The 26,816-nt window shown below is 36.3% G+C and overlaps 1 protein-coding gene across 2 annotated transcripts in view; it reads right to left on the bottom strand.

The window, feature by feature from the left end:
• The window catches only part of PTPN12 (protein tyrosine phosphatase non-receptor type 12), a gene marked incomplete at its 5' end in the record, with an annotated part of 92,153 nt that overhangs the window by 7,118 nt on the left and 58,219 nt on the right, over window positions 1-26,816 (bottom strand). For both annotated transcript variants that reach the window (XM_080818693.1, XM_080818694.1), the window contains 7 exons: window positions 2,809-3,785; window positions 7,931-8,019; window positions 15,026-15,124; window positions 15,260-15,337; window positions 19,606-19,672; window positions 22,924-23,066; window positions 24,479-24,538. In XM_080818693.1, coding sequence (XP_080674819.1) covers window positions 2,809-3,785; window positions 7,931-8,019; window positions 15,026-15,124; window positions 15,260-15,337; window positions 19,606-19,672; window positions 22,924-23,066; window positions 24,479-24,538 — 1,513 coding nt within the window. The remainder of the gene's footprint in view (window positions 1-2,808; window positions 3,786-7,930; window positions 8,020-15,025; window positions 15,125-15,259; window positions 15,338-19,605; window positions 19,673-22,923; window positions 23,067-24,478; window positions 24,539-26,816) is intronic.

The raw sequence follows: 26,816 nt of genomic DNA, 5'->3' as shown, positions 1-26,816 counted from the left end.
AATATAAGAATCCTGTATTATTTTGTCTGGGCCCGACAACTATTCTCTTTAAAAAATAAACAATCTTGCCATGGTACTTTGCTATTTAACCATATCTGACAGGCTTTGTATTAAAGAGACTAAAAAATCAGCAAAGCCTTTTCAAGTTTCAACTAGCATGAGCTAGGTAGGATTGCTCTTATCCTTCCTACATTTATTTAACTGAAGACCAAAGAAAATACAGCTTCTGATCCTGCTGAGAAAAGAATTCCAGCTCATTACTTTATACACAGTCCATCAGTGGTACTGGAACTCTCTCTCTTGCATATAAAGTTAAGCCACTATAGAATAATCCATCCTATCCAGTGGTAATAATTAGCCCCATCACCATTCTTCCCTTGCCTTTATATTACTAACAGCTCACAACTAAATGGATGGCTGCTGGAAGAAGGGATGTATAAACTCGCATTGTGCCATTTCATAATAAAGTGAACAAATCAGGAAGAGTAGTCTTGCTTAGTTTACATTAAATATCGGATATCTTTCCAGAAACTTTGTATCTTTTTTTCTCAGGACAATCTTTATTCTCAAAGGCTTTTATTTTCTAACTGTGGCTCTTGCTTCTCAGCTCCATGTCTTTCCTTGGATTTCAGGATCGCCTTTCCTATGTTATAAAATTCTGTTTTAGGGGGTATCCAACCAGAGACTGCATATTTTACACAGGCTTTTTTGCAAATCAGACACTGAATGGGGACTTAGTGTAGCCAAGTTGGAGAAATCTTTCAGGAGGCCTGAGTCAATATTAAAATCAGAATTCACAGCCAGGAATTTTTGTCAGGCAGTAACTTACACAAAAGGTTGTTTAAGGAATCAAAACAAAATTATTCTGTTTAACTCCCAAACAAGTTCTAGAACAAGCACACAAAAACCTAATTCTTATGCCAGTGATTCATCTATAAAGCAAATAACTAAACATTAAAAATAGGACTACTTGTAGTCAAGTCATAGCGTGGAATACTTACACAGGAAAATTTTCAGTTAATACCAAGCCCATTTAGCATAGTTAGAATAAGGCAAAAGGAAAGCACAAATCACATTTATAGCTACCTTTGCCTTGGCATATGAATAGAATGGAGAGAATACAAGTGAGGTGGTATACAGCAGGATAATTTCAACTATCCTTATACAGTATTTTGTACCTTAAAGGAACTCCTTCTGTTATCACAGAAAGACTGATCAGGTAGTAGTAACTTTTTATGAGCATATCCTTTCTGCCCTCACACCAAATTCTATTTCCATGAATGGTTTAAAGAAATGTATTTCCTAGGTATAAGATGTATGCCTGACATGCTACAAAAGCCTAAAATGAAAATTCCAACTCATTTTCTTGCATAGTTATACCTTGGCAGTTATTTTTCAAACTCCGAAGTGGAGGAAGAAAAAGATATTAACAATTTTATATTATGGCTAGCTGGTAAAGTAGTATTTATGGCAGTAACCATTATCTTCTGAAGATCCAGAAGAGGGGTGCCTGGGTGGCTCAGTCAGTTAAGTGTCTGACACTTAGTTTCAGCTTGGGTTGTGATCTTGGGGTCCTGAAATGGAGCCTTGCGCTGGGCTCCGTACTCAGCATGGAGTCTGCTTGTCCCTTGCCTACTGCTTCTCCCTCACCTCCACTCTCTCTCTGAATAAATAAATAAAATCTTAAAACACACACACACACACACACACACACACACACACAAGAATCAAGACTACAGAGAATCCTGTAAATTTAAGAAATTACCTTAGATTCTCACCTACTCTACCAGATACATTCTCAAGATTAAAAAACACAGTATGTGTGAGCTGGGGGAAATAAAGGCACCATAGTATGAGTGGCACTTATTAGGTAAGAAATAGAAAAACGAAGTTACCTTTCAAGTTCACAGTACTTACTTTGCCCACACTTTGTAAATACCAACCTATATAAGTCAAGACCAAAGTTCACTGACAAGTAAATGACCACTGATAATCAATCTACCTGTAATAGCTTTCGTGTTTATTACATTTGCTCTCAACTTTATGGCCTGTTTAAGAAGGCAGCCAGGATTTTTTTTAGTAGATTAAAGATGAGTTTCAACAACCAATAATACATCTTGGGAACCAAATGTACGTATTACCTTGAAAACCTAAGACAGTTTTAAAAAGAGAGTCATTAATTAAATAATAGTAGCAGTGACTTAGATAAGGAGGATATATCACATTCACTACTGACTGAATTAAATTTCCTGTATTCTGCTAAGTAGTTGCAATTTTGCTTCTTGGTTAATCTCAGAGTTGAAAGTAGTTTCATTTGCAAGTATTTTGTGAACAGAATTTTTTAAAAGGTGTTTTGTAGTTAAACAAGCAGAAAAAGATGATTAACCAGTATTTGTGATGAACGTGGATGAAATTAAATGGCCAGTCAAGCCACCCCACATTATTTGTGTCACTGTTACTTTAAGCCATTCTATCTTCCCCAAAGGATTTCTAATTATTCAGTGAGCTAAATCTCTAACCCCACAGAAAATACTAAAAACTGTAACACAGGAAGAAAAAAAAAAGCACAAAAATTTTCGGTTACATCAACTGAAATACCAGGGAAACAAAAACTAGTGATTCAATTAACCAAATTAAGGAAACAATATACAGAAGCTTACTTTTTAAAAAAAGTATGTAAAATAATGAAATTCTGCTGTAGGTACTAGAGTGAAATGTGGAATAAAACATAATTAATATAGGTAAGTGCTTAGAACAGTGACTGGCACAGAGTAAAAATATTTAAGTGTTAGATACTGTTATTATTACCTTTTTCAGCACCTGAATGTATCGTTCCTGCTATATCATGTCTAGCAATGGACATTGGCAATACTTTCCTTGTAGAAATGCTTTCAGTACTAGTGGCAGCAGAAACTGTGGCACTTGCTGTTGAAATATTAGTTTTATTCGTGGTCACAGCACCATCAGAGTTTCTTTCATCTGAGTCTGAGTCATCAGAGTGAAGAGGATTAGTGAAACTGAGGGGTGCTCTGAATAGAGGCGAACTGTTAGGATGATCTGCGAGATCCTGGGTCTCAGCTGGTGTTGTGGGGCTTGGTGTTAGACTCACAGTTTTCACTGCTTGACAGTGGATATCTGAGGATTTGCCTTCCGATGAATCAGGCCTGGGTAGGGTATTTTCAGGTCCATGAAATGACCATGTTACATGTCCTTTCTCATCAAGAGGCAAGCGGTCTGGCCTTGGAGGTGTGCATGAATTCTTCTGTGATTCTTCTGGTGGAGTAAGTGGAACTTTATTCGACTGTGTTGCACTGCAGTCCACACAAGAATTCTGAGGAACATCATCAACTTTTAGATCCCCTGAACTCAATTCCTGTGACTTAGAGATTTTATCACCTATACAAGGTGGAGTCGATTTAATTTTAATGGCATGTCCCCTATTCAAAAGTGTGTTCCCATCAAAACTTTTTGGTCCCTCTTGGAGGGGGACCTTCTTAATCTCAAAACTTAAATTTCGCTCCAATTTTTTATCCATCTGTTCACCAGCTGATTCATTTTTCCCTGGAAGATCTGCTGATTTGTTATAGTTTCTGTTGAGGTCTGTTGAATGTTGTTCTGATGAAACCATATGTAACACTGGCTTTGGATGGTATCTATCATTGTCCTGCCACACAGTAGTGACTGTTGGAAAAGCTGAAGGGGGAGAGGGTGTCAAGATGGGTGGCACTGGATGAGGTTCTGGTGGCTGAAGTATTTCTTCCTTGGCATCCCCTTCTACAAGGCAACTGAAAAACATTAAGAAAAGAGCATAATAAGAATATTCATCCCTTTATGAATAAAAAATTATAAACTGTCAAACAAAATTTAATGGTTAATAAGGTAATACATGTACACTGTTTACAAATACAAGAATTTTAATGAAAAACAGCAGTCTCCTCCCACAGCCCTTCCGCTATCCAGAGACATGAACTTTCAGCTTTCTTAAATAGCTGCTTCTAAGATTCATTTTCATAATTTCAAAATATTTCAAAATGCATAAATTGCTATTTTTTGATCTCCCTCACACATTCTCCATTGTCTTCCTACTATGTATCTTTTCCATCTCAGTACTGTTCTATTGTAACATTTAATTCAATCTTATGACTACAGATAACACCATGATTTCCTATATTTTCTTATACAACTTCCTATTTTTCTTAATTGTCTTGGGTTTCAGATGGCTTAGTTCTCTATGTATCACCAGTAATTCAGCCCTTCTTTGAACTTTCTTACAGATTTGTACACCTCCTTTTAACTGGTCAATCAAGCACACTAGGTAATTATCAATACCACAGATGTTCCTCTTAGATCCTTGGGCCCTGTGCTCCAGTGTGTACCACTGACTACCTAGGTCACCACAGAGCTGATGTTCTCTCCTGTGTCAGAGCTTTCTGTTTTCCAGGTCCCATCTTAGTTTTTCTAGTTCCACTTCCTTGTTTTGGTGGCCATATCCTCAGTTGCTTCTTAAGAACTATATATAGGAGGCAGAACTGCCTAGGTGGCTCAGTCAATTAAGTGTCTGCCCTCAGCTCAAGTCATGATCTCAGGGTCCTGGGATCAAGCCCCACATCGGGCTCCCCATTCAACAGTGAGTCTGCTACTCCCTCTCTCTCTGGCCCACCCCACCTCCACTCGCTCATTCTCTTGCTCTCTCTCAAATAAAGAAATAAAATCTTTGGGGAAAAAAAAGAATGGAGTATTAAAAATGACTGGAAGATGTCTACATATTATGTAAGGCGGAGGGCTTGAGGCTTGTGGCTTGGTGGTCATTTAACTCCATGGTAACTGAGTATCGCCCTTGCAAATCACCGGTGGGCCACAACCATGAATAAGTAAGTATACATTTCATCTCTTGGGTTGGTTAGTTTTTCCAGAGGGAGATTCTCTCCCACCAGCAATCTGGAAGCAAGGGAACTGGAGGATCTGACCATTCAGCATACATATTCCTGTTTTCAGTAAGACACTACAAACCCCACCATCACCTGGACCTGATGACCTTGAATTCAGAGACTCCCTGGTTCAACTGCTCCAGAGTAAATCCTTCCAGTGTGCCCAAATGATGTAAGGAGAAGCAGTCCTTTGCTCAATTTAATGTAAGGAATCTGGTATCATGAACTCATTACTACTCTAAATACTCTACAGAGTACTTAAGTACTCTTGTTTTTAGTCCCATCCTACACACCAGCCTTAAGGAGGACTTCCAATTTCTGAGCTTTTCTGGGGGTTCTTTGGAAAATCATGTTGGTTCTTACTGGTTTCCCCCACCTACAGGAAAGCAAGTTTTAGCTTTCTCTGTTAAGTCCCTTTCCAATGGTCATGTGCTTTCTATAATTTTGTTGACATATCTGATGCTACCCTCTCTCCAATTTTGTTTTTTAATCTTTATACATTTTAATATCCCTTCACTAAAATTTTAGGAAGTTCATGGAGGGACCAGAGTTAGATGTTTTCAAGCAGGCTTATTTAACCAGTAATCTTTTTTCTAAGATTTATTTGAGAGAGATTTATTTGAGAGTATGCGTGTGGGTGAGGAGGGCCAGAGGGAGAGGGAGAGAGAGAATCTCAAGCTGACTCCTGCTGAGTTTGCAGCCTGACACATGACTTGATCCCACAACCCATGAGACCATGACCCGAGCTGAAATCAAGAGTCAGATGCTCAACCGACTGAGCCACTCAGGCACCCCTTAACCAAGAATATTCCAAGTGCTTTTTGGAAGCAGTCTGTGCAGGATGTGTTGATAATTCACATTTTAAAAAATAGCTTTACTGGGGCGTCTGGGTGGCTCAGTGGGTTAAAGCCGCTGCCTTCGGCTCAGGTCATGATCCCGGCATCCTGGGATCGAGCCCCGCATCTGGCTCTCTGCTCAGCAGGGAGCCTGCTTCCTCCCTTCTCTCTCTGCCTGCCTCTCTGCCTACTTGTGATCTGTCTGTCAAATAAATAAATAAAATCTTAAAAAAAAATAAAAAATAAAAATAAAAATAAAAAATAGCTTTACTTAGGTATAGTCGATATACAAAAACCAATACGTTTTATGTATAAATTTGATGAGTTTGGACATGTGCATATACCCACAATACTATCACCACAATCAAGGTAATAAACATATATCCATCACGCCCAAGTTTCCTTGTGTCCCTTTGTGGGTTTTTGTGGCTACTCAAATGTGACTCGTAATTACACTAACAGACTTTTTTTCCTCATCCTTCCTTGATGTAAGGTTACAACAAGGCTTAAAACACTTAAATAGCACTTATTCTAAGCCCAGCCACAAAAAATATATGCAACATATGGATTGTCCACTATAGTGTCCAACACTCACATTTTTTTTTTTAAGATTTTATTTATTGGGACGCCTGGGTGGCTCAGTTGGTTAAGCCGCTGCCTTCGGCTAAGGTCATGATCCCAGGGTCCTGGGATTGAGTCTCGCATCGGGTTCCTTGCTCGGCAGGGAGCCTGCTTCTCTCGCTGTCTCTGCCTGCCTCTCTGCCTTCTTGCATGTACTCTCTCTCTCTGGCAAATAAATAAAAACTTTAAAAAAAAAAAAAAGATTTTATTTATTTATTTGAGAGAGTGAGTGAGAAAGAGAGAGAGAGAGAAGGAGCAGGGGGAGGAGCAGAGGGAGAAGCAGACTCCCTGCTGAGCAGGGAGCCGGACATGGGGCTCGATCCTCAGACTCCAAGATCATGACCTGAGCCGAAGGCAGCTACTTAACCGACTGAGCCAACCAGGTACCCCAACGTCTAGCAAACTTTTAAGGGGGGAAAAAATTGTTGAATCTTATATAAAAGAAGTTCTACTTTGAGGGATGGCCAATCCATTTAGGCAGATCTTTGCTTAAAATAAGACCCCGTATAAGCCATTCTAATAGTTTATTATTACAGATCTTCTACTGTGCCTCCTTTTAAAAGTAATTCAATTAACACCATTTTAATTCTACACTATCATGGGAAAACTAATATGTAATGGAAATCTAATATGTGCCAAGTACCATATGTAGCATTTTCACATAGTTTATCTCATTTCATCCTCAGGACAATACTTAAAAAAAAAACCAAAATCAACCCAGGATCAAATAAGTTAAGTAACTTAATCACAACTTCAAAGGTGGTAAACGGTGAAAAGGACTTGTAACTAAAGCTTTCTGATTCTACCTATATTCTTTCTTTATTTTTATTTATTTATTTTTATTAATTTATTTGACAGAGATCACAAGTAGGCAGAGAGGCAGGCAGAGAGAGAGGGGGAAGCAGGCTCTCCGCTGAGCAGAGAGCCCGATGTGGGGCTTGATCCCAGGACCCTGGGACCTTGACCTGAGCCGAAGGCAGGGGCTTTAACCCATTGAGCCACCCAGGTGCCCCGTCTACCTATATTCTTTCTATACCTATATTCTTCCTATACTACCACGTAACTGACGTAGCAGCTACCCTAAAAGAAAAAAGAAATAAAAAGGAATACAAGAATATATCTTGACTTTATTACAAATCAGTTTGGTATGAAAGTAATAAAATGCTGAGAGAAATAAACTCATCTTTGCTAGTAATATTAATTTCTTTAATGCACATACAATTTTTGACAATATTACTTTTTTAGTCATTACACAAAAACTGAAATCTTTATAGAGTATTTAAAAGTTTAATTGTACTACGTACCAAAATATGAGCTACTGTCAATTCAAGGTTATGTTCATTACTCTGGTACAGGGTACTACTGAGATTTTACCCAAAGTGCAACAGAACTTTTAGTACACCAGTAACAAATCAGTTGCCATGTACATGCCAAACCCAAGACAAAAGAATGATAAGTTATAAAAATAACTTGGAAATAATTAGAATTTAATTAACAGTGGGTAAAATAAAAATATCCTTTCAAAGAAAATGTGACGTACAATACCTGCGGGTCCTTGGTGGTTTTGGAGGAGGAGAATCTTGTTTGTCAGGATCTATGGAGCTGACCATATTTTCAGTGTTAATTTCATTCTCCTGAGAGGGAAGGAAAAATGCTTCATTAAAGTTAGAAGAAAAGTAATTCTCCTTTCTCATGTTTCACATAAACTGCCTCTAGGCTTTTCAATTTTTAAAATAATGCCAATTTTCCCAAACAACAAAATGAGTTTTATATTCTCTATATTTTAGATTAAATAAGGGCCAAACTTCAACAGAGAAATTAATATCAAAGAACAGTCTGGCAATTATCATATGATCTCCCTGATATGAGGAATTTGAAAGGCAAAGTGGAAGGTTTGGGGGGTAGGGAAGGAAAAAATGAAACAAGATGGGATCGGGAGGCATAAGAGACTCTTGATGTCAACAAAACAAACTGAGGGTTGCGGGGGTGTGTGTGGAAGGATGTGGTATGGAGAGGGTGGTGGGGTTACAGACATTTGGGGAGGGTATGTGCTACGGTGAGTGCTGTGAAGTGTGTCAGCCTGATGATTCACAGACCTGTACCCCTGGGACAAATAATACATTATATGTTAATTAAAAAATATATGTATCTTTAGAAATATATAAATAAATAAAATTAAGTGATTAAAAAAACAAAAACAAAAACAGCCTGGGACTCCTGGCTGGCTCAATCAAAAGAGCATGTGACTCCTGATCTTGGGGTCATGAGTCTGAGCCCCACACTGGATAGAGATTACTAAAAAAATAAATAAATAAACTTAAAACAAAAACAAAAACAAACCCAGTCTATCTCCAGTTACTGAAAACTTAACTGTGTACCATGGCTTTTCAACACATTTCAAATGCTACTATAAAGGAACAGTTTTCCAAGAAAATAAAGATCAAAAAAGATACCACCTTTTTCAGGCATCACTACCAGTATAATCTTAACATGTACAGAGACGGAGGATAAAGCCAACAAAATAAGGCTTCTATCTTTTACTTTTCCCAATTTTTTGGGATTCCTACTGCTATCTAGTACTTTTAAACAGGCCCAGATCGCATTTCAATCACTCTTTGCCCTACCCTTTATCACCACAGAGTGCCCTGCTTGCTCCATTAGCATATATGGCCCTTGTATCACTCCCTAACCAAATAAACACCCAAAAGGCAGAGAGAGCCCAATTCAGGGATTTCCTTGTTTTTGCTGGTCTTGAGGACCAGTAATATTCCTTAATATGGATGTTCCAGAGTCAATACAGTTTAAAGAATCTTAGGTTGTGTTTAGGACTGTGAAGAGAAGAGTTGTGAAATTAATACATAAAACACTGCCTTAAATTAGTTTCACCCCCAAGGAAGTAACTCAGTTTTATCTGGCTAGAATATGTTAACAGGCCAGAAGACAATGATTTTTACACTTGCTAACATCTCAGATTAATTTTAAAGAAAAAAGCTATCTTTACACACACGATGGTTGAAGAACTCTCAAACTGTAGTTGCCCTTTTTTTTTTTTTTACATCAAAAGACACTTACTGTGTCCATCGTAGCACCTTCTCTGCCTTTCTGTTTCTTGCCAGTGACTTTTTTTTTTTTTTACTAAGTATGCCCAACTAAGGAAAACAGAGATCTCAGCTTTTCAACAATTTTTAGTGCACCCTGTCTCCTGATACATAATCAGATATATTAGAAGAGTTTTATGCATCTTAGTATGTATCTTACTCTGATCAAACAATAACATGCGAATGGATGTTTTCACTCTTAATTAAAACCACCTAGTCATAACAAAGGCATCTGTTGCAGAGATATCTGCTAAGGTAGGGTAGCCAGATAATTTATTGTCCGAATCAGGGCTCTTTGAGAACGGAAGTGGGAGCACTAATTATTATTACACCTAGACAAATGTAAATTGGTATTGCCTCAGGTAAATCAGGTCTTTTGGATGTTTGATCCTCAAACATCACCAGAATTTAGACATTCTTTGCATCATAAAGATAATTCATTTGCTTACACAGTCCCATAACAGTTAATATTTTTGTATCAAAATCTGTACATATTCACATTAAGTAGGTTAAATAAAGGTTAACCATATGAAACTGTAAAACACACTGATTTTTTAATAGTACAATACGAACAGCCTCAAGTCAAGTCAGGTTTTCCTGTCAAATGAGTATAATACCAAACCAACACTCTCAACCTCTCTTTTCCCCCTTCTCTTCTCTTTCCCCTCCTCCCTACAACTTTAGGTTTTCAGAGCATTTTGGATTCTGGAATAGTAGGTAAGGCAATGTGGATCAATATGAGACATGCACTAAACAGTAATCACTAGAGAGGATACAAAAAATGTAAAGTACCCAGTACTTAATTCCAAGATGTATAGTCTAGTAATATTACCAAATTAGGAAGTAAAGGGGTAATCATAAAATCATAAAGTAGTGAAAGCGGAGATGTTATTTAAAGGTGAGAATATTAAGAATACAGCTGAAAAAAAAAAAAGGATATAGCTGAGAAATATTAAGAAGTTGAGAATATTAAGGCAGCATGTAGAATGACAGTAAGAGACAGGTAAGAGGGGCGCCTGGGTGGCTCAATGGGTTGGCCATCTGCCTTCGGCTCAGGTCATGATCCCAGGGTCTTGGGATCAAGCCCCAAATTGGGCTTCCTGCACAGTGGGGAGTCTGCTTCTCCCTCTGACCCTCCCTGCTGCTCCTGCTCGCTCTCTCTCAAATAACTAAATAATATATTAAAAATAAACAAGAGAGAGATAGATAAGATATTGAGAAGAAAAAAGAAAAGAACAGAGTATGGAAGGGAACAGGTGGGAAGGGAGTAAGAAGATAAATTAAGGGCATTTTCAAACAAATATGACAGAGGAAAGAAGGTGTCACGAAGGATTCCTCATTTTGGATAAATAAGAGAACAGTGGAACCCTTAACAGAAAGGGCCAAAAGAGGAAAACAAATTCTGGGGGGAGGTAAGACTTTTGAACATGCTGAATTTCACCTGATGAAAGAAATCAATGTGGTAGAATAGAAATGCAGCTCAGAGAACCATTGCCTACACAGCGTGAACAAATCCTCCTGGCTACCGGACTTCAAGATAGGACAATGTTCTTCTTAGATTCCTTATTTTTCCTATAGTAATGTTTGCTCTACTCATATCTCCTGACACTATTAACTATAGCTTTTGTCTTCTCATTTGTCCTAATGTATATAGCTCTCTTAAGGGGCTTTTATTACCAATTGAAACAATCACCAACTTTTGAAGGTGAAAGGAATTTTAGCAATTAAATAATCCACTGAAATTAGGTTCTAGTATATTCTTTTGTTTCAAGAAGAGCTTACTAAAGTTATTATTATTTTTTTTACCTTTGACCACCTTCACTCATTTCATTAATTTTGTGTCTTAATATTTACTACATAACAGCCATATCAGAGGCCACAAAAAAAGATCAGAACCTAATTCTCAAATACTTAAAGATATATTACCAACTGCAAAACAAAATAAATATTAAACCAAAGTGCTTTAAAAATAAAGGACATTATATTTGAGGAAAAAATACTCAGAATTCAGTATCACATCTAAAATGTACAGGGGCGCCTGGGTGGCTCAGTGGGTTAAAGCCTCTGCCTTCGGCTCAGATCATGATCCCGGGGTCCTGGAATCGAGCACTGCATTGGGTTCCCAGCTCAGCGGGGAGCCTGCTTCCCCCCCCCGCCCCGCCTGCCTCTCTGTCTACTTGTGATCTCTGTCAAACAAATAAATAAAAAATCTTAAAAAAAATAAATAAAATGTACAATAACAACAAAGGATGATAACACAAACTACTGTTGCTATTACTCCACCATCCTAGAATTGAAAATCCTGGTATTGATAACTGGTCTTTTATATAAGAGATAAAAAGGCATGCATGTACATCTTACAGATATTTGCTTACTGAAGTGTTTCTAAATCCCAGATCAATAGGCTACTCAATTCCAGAATAAACTTTTTTAGATCTCCTACTCTGGAAAGTCATCTTGGTTGTAAACACCTCTAACAAATATCATTTATTATAGAGTCTTATACTGTTGATCAGCATTCCAAACAAAATTTCTATGAAAATAATTGTGGAACATACATTTTAAGAGTTTTTTGTTTGTCTGGTTTTTTTTAAACTTTACCTTTAAATTGTCAGAGAAATAATAAATATATTTATAACTGTTTCTCACAGCATAGGTTCAGAAAGGTTAAGTAATATATTTCTAATCATTTTACTCAACCACACAGTTCTAAGATGATTTTCTCCAACTTTTTAGATTCCAATCTTTTTCTGCCTGGGATTTATGGTCTCCAACCACATATAAACCTGCTATAAAAACAGTCAACTAGATTCAGAAATACCTAGAAAGCAAGATTTCTTAAGAGGACGCTATTAAAAAATTACCTAGAATGATAAAGCTAGCTTTTCTTCTATCCAGTTGTCCTTCCCCTTTTCAAATCCATTCATCCACTGAGTTATATAGTTACATAGTGTCAGACACTACAGTATACAACCTTTGGAAATATATTTATTCTTACCAAATACATTTTTCTCATAATGGATTCCCTGGAAAACTGTTTTTTCCTTTTTACAAAACAGAAATACCCATCTTGCCCAGAGGTAATCCAGCAGTCACCATTTCAGCTTTAAAATGCAAGGACATAATCTAACATTTTAAATTCAGTTAGCAAACATTTACTGGGTGTCTCCTTTGTATCAGGCAATGAGATAAGAAAGTAGGCTTGAAATAACCATTAATCTGCCATTAGGTGGTATTTCATCTCATCCCATAACATGCGTACCATCTTTCTTCTATTCCTTATCTGTAAACCTCTGATGTATCAGACAGAAACATTCTATAACAAAATTATAATCCTAGTGTGAAATTCAGACTAATGGACGTTTAATTTATGGAATAAAACCTAAAAACAATCAGATAATGAGAAAACAAATATGGAAGAGCAATGCAATATTTATCACATATCATTTTCTGGAGATTACTTAAATATACTTAAAAGCTTTGAAGGCATTTAATACTGCATTAAAATTATTTTCAAGTAAAGACAACAAAAGCAAAAATAAACAAGTGGGACTACATCAAACTAAAAAGCTTCTATACAGCAAAGGAAACTATCAACAAAATGAAAAGGCAACTTTGAAATAAGAGAATGGAATAGCAAAAAAACCCAACAAACTGATTAAAAATGGGCAAAAGACTTGAATAGACATTTCTTCAAAGAGGACATACAGATGGTCAACAGGAATATATGAAAATATGTTCAACATCACTAATCATTAGGGAAATACAAATCAGAACCACAATGAGACCTGATACCTGTTAGAATGGTTAGCATCAAAAAGACAAGAAATAACAAGTGTTGGAGAGGATGTGGAGATAAGGAAAACCGCATGCACTGTTGGTGGGGATATAAACTGGTGCAGCTATACGGAAAGAATGTGGAGGTTCCTCAAAAAATTAAAAAAAAAAAAAAGAACTATCATATGATTCAGTAATCCCATTTCTGGGTATTTATCCGAAGGAAGTGAAAACAAAAAGACACATGTACCACCATGTTCACTGTAGCCTTAGTTACAAGAGCCAAGACGTGAAAGCAACCCAAATGTCCATTTGTCAAAGAATGGATAAAGAAAATGTGACATATACACACAATGGAATATCATTCAGTCATAAAAAAAGAAAGAATTCTTGGCATTTCCAGCAACATGGATGGACCTTGAGAGCATTATAGTAAGTGAAAGAAGTCAAACAGAGAAAGACAAATACCATATGATCTCACCTATCTGTGGAATCTAAGAACAAACAAAAAACTGAACTCAGAGATATAAAGAACAGATTGGCACTTGCCAGAGGTGGGAGGTGGGAGGTGGGTGAAATGGGTAAAGAAGGTCAAAGGATGCAAACTTCCAGTTATAAAATACTCTGTAATTATCAGTTGGCTAATAAAGGAAATACACAGTCCCTAAAACTCATGGATCAATATTAGATTATTTTAAGACACTGAGATCAGCATTTGGTAACAAGCCTCTCATTTATAAAACCAAGAAATTTCAAAAAAATAGTCTGGGAAAATGCCAAAAACAATGTGAAGAAGAAAAAGGAAACAAAGGTTATAAATTTTGCAACTCATTTCCTCATTTTACTTCAGTTATTGAGACTAAGTTGATTTATCATGTGATGGCTATCAGGTTCAGGGATAAAAACATAAAGAAATTTTATCAAAAAAATAACTCAATACTTTCAAGGACAAGATGATTACAGAAAGACAGCAAATAAAAGAACTAGTTAGAAAAAAGAGGCAGACATGAGAACACTATGAGAACAAACTATTTTTGTCAGGTCAAAAAGTCTGAAAGTCCAATAAGATCCTTTAAGGCTAAAATGACACTGAACTAAACACATGCCAAAAAGGGACTTCACTGTAGGCTGTAATTCTGCTTAATTAAAAAGCTTGTACAAAATTAACTACAACAGTTTTTATCATCATGACCAAGAACACAATTTAATTCATGTAGAATCAATTTAAAATTGCTTAGGTTGGGAGGGCAGAAGAAAAGAGAGAACAATGCAGTTAATTTTGTTAAAAGTAATTTATATGTGAAACAGTAAAGATTTTTGACATAAGACCTATCTTCCTAACTATATTCTATTTTGAATATTATTTAACTTGTACTGGAGTCATTAAATATCCATGACAATTGAGAGAGGCAAACAGGAAGAAGGAAAGGAGTTAATAAAATCAGGTCAAATAAAAATAACAACTGTCACAGATATACTCATGTCAGGTAAAACATAGATGACTGTTAAAAAGCTAAATATTACACCTTGGTAAAAAAAAGTTTTCAGGGTGCCTGGCTGGCTCAGTCGTAGAGCATAGGACTCTTGATCTTGGGGTCAAGTCTGAGCCCCATACTGGGTGTAGAGATTACTTAAAAAAATTAAAAGAAAAAAGGAAGGAAGGAAGGAAAAGAAAGAAATGTTGGTTTTCTAGAAGGAAAGAAAGAAAGTAAGAAAAGAAAGAAAGAAAGAAGTTTTCTAAAATTAATAGACCAAGAACACCTACCACTCCTTCGGCAAGTTTCTGCGCTCCATGAATTTCATATAGTTGTAGCTGTTTTTCAAACAGTTGGGCGATAGCTCTATGAACAAGCTCATACTGCTCCTATTAGGGAGATGACATGATAAACAGGGGAAAATAAACAAGGGAAAGACATTTGGAAAAAAAACAAAAACAAAAAACAAACCAAGAAGGCATTAAAAAAAAATACAGTCTATAAAGTGAAACAAAAAACGGTACCTTAGTTTGTACTGCAGAATGCCTTTGTGTTCTCATTTCTTGTATTAAGTTAAATACATTAAATTCCTCTGGTATTTTCTAAAACAAAGAATTTAATATATCAACTCTTTCATATAGACCTTTAACGTTTCAAACAGACCTTCTATACATGCTGGATGACTGAAAACATTTACTGAGCACGACCTACCATCCATCAGACACTGTTGTTGGCATTACAGACATAAAGTTAATCTGGACCCTCAGCCGTCAAGCTAGTGAGGTAAATGAACAAGTAAGTACCCAGCCACAGTATAACTGCAGTGCGGTGGGAACAAAAACACTGACTAGCACTGATTGGTGTGTGGAGTAAAAAGTTGAGGAAATACACCTAAGCACAGCAGATTAAATGTATAATTGGTTTGGGGAATTGAGAAACTTGATGTGGATACAGCCTAAAACTGAAAGAAGGAGAGGTATTTAAGGAGGAAAGAAGACAAGGCTACCTGGAATCAGACTGTAAACATAATAGAGCTTGAACTCATTCCACAGGCGACTGTTTTCTGGGCTGGCTATGTAAGGACCAGCTAAGAAAGTTGGTAAAATACAGATCCCTCAGCTATGTCTCTGGAGACTGTGAAAGATCCCCAACAATTCTTTGGTACATCTGGAATCAGAACTACTACAGTAGGTAACACTGACATGAGCAGATTTGACATTCAGTCTGCTTTGCAGCAGGGAAGATAAGAGTCTGAAGGGGAGAAACTGGTAGAAGTTTACTGAAGGAATCTAAAAAAAGAAAGATAGAAACAGATTTGAAGCACACTTCTGAGGCAGAACAATTAGAATTTGGTGATCAACAAGAATATTTTGGAGTGATAAGAAGAGTTAAAAAGGTTTCCAGGCTGCGTGCCTGGGTGGCTCAGCGAGTTAAGCTTCTGCTTTTGGCTCAGGTCAGATTCTAGGGTCCTGCGATGAAGCCCCGCTTCCCTGTCTCTCTCTGCCAGCCTCTCTGCCTACTTATGATCTCTCTGTGTCAAATAAATAAATAAAATCTTAAAAAAAAAAAAAGAGTTTCCCAGGCTTACTATTTGAGAGTCTTTATATACTTCAAAAGATTTTTAAAGGGTGCCTGGGTGGTTCAGTCAGTTAAGCGTCTGCCTTCGGCTTGGGTCATGATCCAGGGTCCCCGGATCTAGTCTGACATCAGGCTCCCTGATCAGCAGAGTCTGCTTCTCCTTCTCCCTCTGCCCCTTCCCCCTGCTTCTGCATGCACTCTCTCTCTCATGAATAAATAAAATCCTAAAAAAAAATTTTTTTTTTTACATCAAGTCTTAACCTAAAACATAAGATTATATATATTTAAGCCAAACACAATCAAATGAGGACTATGTTCAAAATATATAACTTCTGGAATGACCAGATTTTTTTTTTAAAGATTTTATTTATTTATTTGACAGAGAGAGAGATCACAAGTAGGCAGAGAGGCAGGCAGAGACAGAGGAAGAAGCAGGCTCCCCACTGAGCAGAGAGCCCAATGCGGGGCTTGATCCCAGGACCCTGGGATCATGACCCGAGCCGAAGACAGAGGCTTTAACCCACTGAGCCACCCAGGCGCCCCTCAAATGAAAATCTTTAATTGAACAAAACTTAACTAGGATTCTAACCTATTTTTAACATGAAAGTCAAAGATTAAAAATGGGATGGAAAGAGGCATTTAAATAAATGCCAGTAAGCAGAATAAACATCTGGTCATTCCAGGAACGCCTGGGTGGCTCAGTGGGTTAAGCCTCTGCCTTCGGCTCGGGTCATGATCTCAGGGTCCTGGGATCGAGCCCCGTATCCGGCTCTCTGCTCTGCAGGGAGCCTGCTTCCCCCTCTTTCTCTGCCTGCCTCTCTGCCTACTTGTGATCTCTCTCTCTGTCAAATAAATAAATAAAATCTTTAAAAAAAATTTTTTTTTCATTTGAGTATCAGGCAATGATTACATTTTTGAGGAATACAAAAATAACATTTAACCCCAGAGGGCTTTTGAAGAAAATTTAAAATTTAATTATTCCCTAGCAACACTGAAAAATGTTAAGGCAGGGGAAAAAAGAAGGAATAGAGGGAGGAAAAAAGTTAAAAAGAAAAAACCCTAAATATTTTATTAATCCTATTTGATATAAAATAAAAATTGACATATTCACAGAAACACACCTTAAAGCTACAAAGGGGGCAAAGCCTGGCTGGTTCAGGGAGTAGAGTATGTGACTCTTGATCTTGGGGTTGTGACTTCAAGCCTATGTTGGACATACTGTTTAAAAAAATAATTTTTTAAAAAGCTGTAATTTTTTAAAAAGCTACAGAACGAGCAAGAGAAGCAAATCTACATACAATGAGACAACCTAATGTTTTTCAAATCTGTAAGGGCTATGTTCAAACATAAGGGCTATGTTTTATTTACCTCTATATCCTCCATAGTATTGAACACAACGTCTTTGAAATAGTAGTGGTAGTAACAACAATTAACACCAGTTTTAATGAAAACTAACGAACTGAGCACTTGCTATATGTAGGACACACATAGTTCTAGGAACTTTACAAAGGTTAATTTATTTTTTTACAAGTTATTAATATTTTTCAGTTGAAAAAACTGAGGCACAATGAAATTAAGTAACTGAACCCAAATCCCACAGACAATAAATGACTGAATTTTAATCTGGGCAGTTTGGCTCCAGACTCAATATCCTTAACCACTATAAAATAATATTTCCATTTAGGCATAAATATTTATTGAACTGATTATACTTACACCTAGAATAAATATAAAAGGCAATGAGGATTCTGTATTTGGAAAAGTCTTCTAAATGTAGGTATCAATTCACATAGAACAAGGGGTGGTAACATGTTTACTTTTCTGCCTCACAAATTATCTCAACGTAATATACATCATTTATACCTTTTCCAGTTCCATTACCTTTTTTCTTACATAGTAAAGCTATTTCTAAAGAAGTAACATAATGAAACACATGCTATAATTTACTTATTGGAAAATAATAACAGATCAACTGAATATAATGCTATATAAAAATTATTCTTAAATAGACTCAAAGTGGATGAAGGACCTCAATGTGCGAAAGGAATCTATCAAAATCCTTGAGGACAATGCAGGCAGCAACCTCTTTGACCTCCACCGCAGCAACTTCTTCCTAGGAACATCGCCAAAGGCAACAGAAGCAAGGGCAAAAATGAACTATTGGGATTTCATCAAGATCAAAAGCTTTTGCACAGCAAAGGAAACAGTTAACAAAACCAAAAGACAACTGACAGAATGGGAGAAGATATTTGCAAACGACATATCAGATAAAGGGCTCGTATCCAAAATCTATAAAGAGCTTATCAAACTCAATACCCAAAGAACAAATAATCCAGTCAAGAAATGGGCAGAGGACATGAACAGACATTTCTGCAAGGAAGACATCCAGATGGCCAACAGACACATGAAAAAATGCTCCACATCACTCGGCATCAGGGAAATACAAATCAAAACCACAATGAGATACCACCTCACACCAGTCAGAATGGCTAAAATTAACAAGTCAAGAAATGACAGATGCTGGCGAGGATGCGGAGAGAGGGGAACCCTCCTACACTCTTGGTGGGAATGCAAGCTGGTGCAACCACTCTGGAAAACAGTGTGGAGGTTCCTCAAAAAACTGAAAATAGAGCTACCCTACGACCCAGCAATTGCACTCCTGGGTATATATCCTAAAGATACAAACGTGGTGCTCCGAAGGGGCACGTGCACCCGAATGTTTATAGCAGCAATGTCCACAATAGCCAAACTGTGGAAAGCGCCTAGATGTCCATCAACAGATGAATGGATAAAGAAGATGTGGTATATATACACAATGGAATACTATGCAGCCATCAAAAGACATGAAATCTTGCCATTTGCGACGACGTGGATGGAACTAGAGGGTATCATGCTTAGCGAAATAAGTCAATCGGAGAAAGACAACTATCATATGATCTCTTTGATATGAGGAAGTGGAGATGCAAGGTGGGGGGGTTTGGGGGGAGGTAGGAAAAGAAAAAATGAAAAGATGGGATTGGGAGGGAGACAAACCATAAAAGACTCAATCTCAAGAAACAGACTGAGGGTTGCGGGGGGGAAGGGGGATGGGAGAGGGTGGTGGGGAAATGGACATTGGGGAGGGTATGTGCTATGATGAGTGCTGTGAAATGTGTAAACCAGACGATTCACAGACCTGTACCCCTGGGGATAAAAATACATTATATGTTTATTAAAATAAAAAAATTAAAAAAAAAAAAAAAAAAAAAAAAAAAGCTATAAAAAAAAAAAAAAAAAAAAAAATTATTCTTACCCCAGCTTTTAGTAAATTCCACGTATAATCTATGGCACAAATGGCACCTGTTCTTCCACAGCCTGCACTATAAATATAAAGTTTGAAAGAACAATTTGATTTTTGTCATAAAATAACTATAAAATAAATGTGGATGAACATGTTAATTTTTAGTAGCAAAAAAAAAATCATTTAAGAAACCTGACAATTTTCTACTATTTTAGTAAACAGATCATAACTTAAAGTATATGCACGGCAAACATCTTAAACATTAGTATTTACATCTTGTTTTTATTTAATTTAGGGAACTTCTAACATTCGGAGAATACCTAAATGATTCACAGAATATCTAGTAGCTTTTAATTTGGAAATCTAATTCTATCTCAGAAAATCCCGTCTAGCCAACATAATAACTTGAAGAGAGAAATTTATTTTACATCCAATATGACTCTGGTGCCTTAGAGGAAGAAATAATACACCGTTTCAATCTGCAAAAGGTACAGAAAAGATGAGGAAAATACCAAAGCCCTAGAAATTGGTTTGAACACTAGCAGTGAATTCAGCAGAACAAAGATGAGTGATGCACTCATCTCCTAAAGAACTAACAGAACCCAGAGAATGTAAAGTGAAATTCTGCAGGGTTTTTTTTTTAAACATGACAAAAGTACATTAGAGCAACTGCTCTCAACTACAGGGAGATAGGAGATGTGCATCTCAGGATTGGGAATCACTCTGAGTAACTGAAGACATTACTGACATCTCCAGAATAGTTTTTAGATAGAAAAAAAGTTTGGTAGCATTTTAATGCATATTTTGGAACCTTTAGAAATATCAGTAGCTTGTCAAACATGTCATCTAAGATTTCCTGATAAAATAAATCTATAAGCAACTTAGTATAATTTTTAAAAAGCTCTTAATAATCCATAATTTATTTTTAACTGTTGATACATTTATCAATTCCTCACATCAAAACATTTCTAGAATACTGCATTGAGTTACTAGGGGTTAAATGACATATATTTAAAATCTGATGGTTAAAAGTGCGACTAAGGTCACACAAAGATATACACAACCAGACTGATGAAACACACTGCCAAAATTCAAAAACAGATCTAAGTATATGTATGTATTACATACTGGTGGCGTCTCCCATGAAAGGGTGAAGATTAGACCATTCAATAAATGATACCGGGAAAGTAAGCCTAACAAGAGCAAAACCTGGATTCATACCTCATACCTTAATCATAAAAAAATTCCAGATGGATTAGAAATACGTTTACAAAAAAACCTATAGAAGTGCTAAAAAGATAGTTTATGTATTACTATTACAGAAGGACTCTCTAAGCATCTCAATGGACGGAACTCATAAATGATGATTCACAACTCTGACTACATAACAACTTAAAATTTATGCGTGGCAAAAGATTGGCAGAATAAAAACCACTTAAAAACCATGCTACTTATAACATGACTAAAAGTTAACAACCTCAACATATAAAGATAAATAAAGAATTTATAACATAATTATTAAGAGATAAATGCCTGCTATGAAATAACTGGCAAAGTATACAAACAAGCAATTGACAAAAGAATATAAACAACCAAGAAAAAAAAAGGAAGCCTGGGTGGCTCAGTTGGTTAAGCAACTGCCTTCAGCTCAGGTCATGATCCTGGAGTTTGGGGATCAAGTCCTGCATCGGGCTCCCTGCTTGGCAGGGAGTCTGCTTCTCCCTCTGATCCTCCCCGCCTTCATGCTCTCTTACTCTCTCTCAAATAAGTAAATCAAATCTTAAAAAAAAAAAAAAAAAAAAAGGTAGCCTGTCATGCAGGCATTAAATCAAACAAGATAACAGTATTGGGGAGAGTACGGGAACAGAGCCACCCCACAAACTAATTATAATTAACATTAGCTTTATTAGGGTAACAAAATTTAAAATATGTATTAAAAGCATGAAAAAGTTCATGTTCTTTTACTTAGAAATTACATTTGCTTATAGCTATCCCATTGAAGTAATTACAGATGTGCTCAAAGACTGCACCATAAGAACAGCACGTGGACATTTAAACTATTGTTTAAAATAGATGAAAAAGGGGATGCCAGGGTGGCTCAGTCTGTTAAGCATCTGCCTTTGGCTCAGGTCATGATCCCAGGGTCCTGGAATCAAGCCCCACATCACGCTCCCTGCTCAGTGGGGAGTCTGCTTCTCCCTCTGCCTGTTGCTCCCCGCCTGCTTATGCACTCTCTCTCTCTCTGACAAATAAAGAAATAAAATCTTTTAAAATAAATAAATGTTTTGAAAAGTTAAAATAAAATAGATGAAAAAGGATGGGGAGAGGTAGTAAATGCCAAGGAATGAAAGTGAAATATAAAATATAGGGTAGTCATAATTCATTGCAGAAAGAACAGTTACATGATTTAGAAAAAAATGTACACAATTATATTACATGGGGAAACATTCTTTAAACACTAAGCACACATACACTGTGTGGACACAAACTGAAGGACATATACTGAAATTTTAACAATGAGCACCTCTACTGGAATTTTGAGTGACTTCTTCCTTTTATGTATGTGTTTTCTAAGTCACTACAGTTAAAATACTATTTTGGTCTATTTAAAAATATTAAATGGTCTACTTCATTTTTTAAATGAAAACCTTCCTATCGAATTGGATTTATGAACTATGTACACTGGGCAACACAGAACAAAAGATGATTGTGATGAATCTGTGAAGAAGTCAAGTCAAAGCAATTTCTATAATTAGATTTTTCTCTTCTTAAAACAGTCTACTTAATTAAATCGTCAACTAACCACTGAATTAACTATAGAAAAATATTTTTTAATTAACCAAGTTGTCAACTGATTCCCACATGTCCATCAGCATGTCACCTTTTTGGCCCATAAATAAAAAGCAGCCTTTCCAACTCACTAGTAAGCATTACAATCAGACCTACTGGATAAGAAAAACTATCTTTGGTAGTCTGTCTCCATTAAAAAAATCTCTGAACTCTTTAACCAGTTAATTTCTGAGTCTCAGAAATTTCATTCACTCTTTATAGCAAATGTGAATGCAGATACAAGTCACTTAAAGAAACTGAGAGTTTTATGAAATATGTACTATATTTCTAACTCTTTTAGAAGAACTATAATGTAAATTAAAAATTAAGAGAAGAAAAACTGCCTCAGGATTCAGATAGGTTTTACTATTTGGAAACCAATATAATGATCTATCTCACTTGGCAATCCTAAAAATTAGGTTTTAAAATATCAAACATCACCCATATTATAATGCCACTTATATTTCAAAGTATTTAAATATTTGGAAAATTCTTTTGTACCTGCAATGAATACAAATAGGCACATCTTCATGTTCTTGGTATTTCCTCATTAAGCTTATCATGTCCAGAATAGAATCAAATGATGTGGGAACATCATGGTCTGGCCAGTTCACATAATGAAACTGATACAGCCTACGCGATTCCTTCAAGAATAACAGAAATTCAGTAGTTATAAAAAGATATTACACATTTTAAAGCACACAGAAAAGCCACACATCTCACTTGACTGTCATTTATAAGATATTTATGTGGTATTTAACAATGCTTTAAAAAAAGAAATGATAACTACATTTATTGACTCTCCTATACCAAGTATTGATATAAGGACTTCACATATAAAAATTATTTATTCTCCACGTGATGGTATGAGGAAGGTACTGTTAATACTATCCACATTTTATAGGTAAGGAAATCAAGATAGAAAGATTAAACAACTTGCCTAATGTTTCACATCAAGTGACAAATGCGGGATCTGAACCCAGGCATCTCCAGAGTATGCACTTTAACCCTTACACTATGCATATTCTTTAAGTAATCCACAGTAAATGTTTCAGCAATATAGACTTGTATTCAAATCTATTGTAATTAGAGGACTAACAGAATGTTTAAACTGAAAAAGAAAATTAGAAACTAACTTGTCTAACCCAATCCATTTCCTTATTTTAGATCAACGTATGTCTCAAAGTATGGAGTGCTGGAACCATGTCTACTTGTAAATCAGAAGGTAGGAGGTATAAGTTTGTTTATAAACTAATAGTTGAGGAAGACTGATGTACTTGATGGCTATGTTTAATTTTTCATAATGTTTTCAAAAATTAAAATAAAAATATAGAGATCGAGGGAGAAGCCAATAGCATTCTCTAATGTCCATCAGATTTTCTTTGATTTCTTCCTAGAAAATTAACATTTTTTTTAAAGATTTTATTTATTTACTTGACAGACAGAGATCACAAGTAGGCAGAGAGGCAGGCAGAGAGAGAGGGGGAAGCAGGCTCCCTGCTGAGCAGAGAGCCTGATATGGGGCTCGATCCCAGGACACTGGGATCATGACCAGAGCCAAAGGCAGAGGCTTTAACCAACTGAGCCACCCAGGCGCCCCGAAAATTAACATTTTTATATTGATCTGACACACTAAAGTCAAAGGCCTCAAGTAAGAATAACATATATCTAAATGAAAACTTAGCTTTGATGGTGGTTTGTTTCTAAAAAAGTTGTAAATTAGCAAAAGTGGGTAATAATTTTGTAAACAATGCTATAATCTGTTAACTGTAATAGAAGAAAAATATTTGCAGCAAAGAACCAAATATTCCAAATATAGTAAATTTAATTTAGGAAAATTGTTTTAAAAGTTAAAATTTATATTACTTTATCTAATTGGATAAGCTTACAGCTAAAAATAATAAAACGTTACACTCTGATTTTCTTCTTTATTATCTTACGTAAGAGAAATAATTAACAAACTTCCTTAACTAAGCAAGATAAGATGGCATACAATTTATGTGTCTTCTCTTTAAAAACTATCCTTAGAAACCATCTCTAAATGGAAAATACTTACATTTTGAAATTCAAGTAAGAGTGTCCTAATGAAGTAGTCTGTTCTTGCTTGTTCAGCTTCCTAAAATAAAAGGAAAACACTTGTGAGTCAGTGAGAACACTGAAACAAAGACAAACACACCAAAACAAGCAATAGCTTTGTATTTAAAGCCCACAATGTAAAATTAACCATTAAAACTCCAGGTATATCTGGTCATTACAAAAAAACCATTCTAGGGCACCTGGGTGGCTCAGTCAGTTAAGCATCAGACTCTTGATTTTGGCTCAAGTCATGATCTCAAGAGTTGTAAAATCAAGACCTGCAACAGACTGCTGCGGGCTGGGTGTAGAGCTGGGTGTAAGATTCTCTCTCTTCCTCTGCCCTCCCCTCCCACCCCATGCTCTCTCTGTCCAAAACAAACAAAAACCATTCTAAAAGTCACCAAGTTGTTTATCTAAGTTCTACTTACAGTTTAAAAACAAAAACCCAGAAGTGTCTGTTAACCAATTACTTAACCAGGAGTCTGTCATGCATGGTTGCAAAGTTACAGCCATCCCCAGAATTATGTAACAGAAATAATACAAAATGCACAATGTTCAGTACCCACTACCACCTTCAACTCTTTTATCTTTCCCTAAAGCTTGATTTACCCTACCTGACACTCACCTCTCAGTTCACTGGATGTAGACTTGGGAAGGAAGAATATGCACTCATAAAATTTCAAATTACTATTTTGGCTGATGACAATATAACCACTTTAAAAGTCTCTTACTATCATTTGTCAAAGTATCAGAATGAAGCCACTGTTATGTTTGTCCCTTAGGAAACTATTCTTTCTGCTTTGTATACAAAACCACATATAATCAGGGGCAGTGACTGTCAAGAACAGATATGGTGTTTTTTAGTAAAAAGAATATTCAATAATATTCCTGCTTTAATTTTTTAAGTCACAGCAGTTCATTTTGAACTTTTCAAATAACATTAAGAGGAAGTTTATGTTTTTACTTTCAACAACAAAAAAAAAACCGAGTACGGGTGAAAACACTGGTCCCCAAATTTTTCTTTTCTTTTTTTTTTTTAATTTGATTTTTTTATTATTTTTTAAGTAATCTCTACACCCAATGTGGGGCTTGAATTTACAATCCTAAAATCAAAGGTTGCACACTCCACCAACTGAGCCAGCCAGGAGCCCCTAGACTTAACATTTTCTTCCTAAGAAAGGCTAGATAGCAAATATTTTTGGCAATGTGGACCATAAAGTCTTTGTCTACTAAACTTTGCTATTGTGATAAGCAAATATATAAATTAATGGACATGGTTGTATTCTATTAAATACCTACAAAACAAGCAGCAGGTTAGACTGACCTATGCATAGTGTGTCAACATCTGGTCCAAGTGGTTACATGCAGCAACATGTGACTGAGTTCCTCCTAGGTAGTCCTCCCTCTTTACCCTCTTTCTCATCCCCAAACCAAGACAGCTTCTGATACTGTCTTTTCTCAGTCTCAAAAACTGAATGTCAAGTAGTCAAGTCACTTATTATGGTCATTACCACCAACTTGCTTTCTAATTATAAACTAAATTTTTGGGGGGCACCTGGGTGGCTCAGTGGGTTAAGTCTCTACCTTCAGGTCAGGTCATGATCTCAGGGTCCTGGGATCAAGCCCTGCATTGGGCTTTCTGCTCAGCGGGGAGCCTGCTTCCCCTTCTCCCTCTGCCTGTCTCTCTGTCTACTGTGATTCCTCTCTGTGTCAAATAAATAAATATTAAAAAAAACTAAAATTTTTTTTAGATTTATTTATTTGAGAGAGAGAGAGAGAGTACGCAGGGGGAGAGGGAGAGGAGAAAAGAGAGAATTCCAAACAGACTCCAACTTGGGGCTCGCTGCTACAACCCTGAGACCATGACCTGAGCTAAAATCAAGAGTCAGACACTTAAATCGACTGAGCCATCCAGGTGCCCCTATACGCTTGATTTTTGTTTACATCAGTGATAACAAATCCTGAATTGTTGGAAATATCCACAAGACATACAAATTACTTTCCATTTCAAATCTTTAAGAATTTAGAACTTAAGAATTTAAGAATAAGAATTGCTTCTTTAGCATGGCTCAATCCCAATATTGGTAAGTCAAAGCAGCTACTGCTAATCAAATCAAACCTCTCATAGGGCCTTTTCAAATTATCTTTTAGTTCAATTTAAGAAATCACCCAAAAAAGTCAATTCAAGTTTTTCCAAATGATAATCTATTTCTTTCTTCCCTCTAGTCATTATTTTAAATGTTGTTTACTATTCTTGAACCCCAACTCTTCAGAAATTTCAACTCATTTAGTTGAAATGTCAGAATGTTAAGCAATAT

This window comes from Martes martes (assembly GCF_963455335.1).
Source record: "Martes martes genome assembly, chromosome: 11".
Taxonomy (NCBI): domain Eukaryota; kingdom Metazoa; phylum Chordata; class Mammalia; order Carnivora; family Mustelidae; genus Martes; species Martes martes.
The sequence above is the reverse complement of the archived record's forward strand: the minus strand, read 5'-3'. Positions and strand labels throughout refer to the sequence as shown.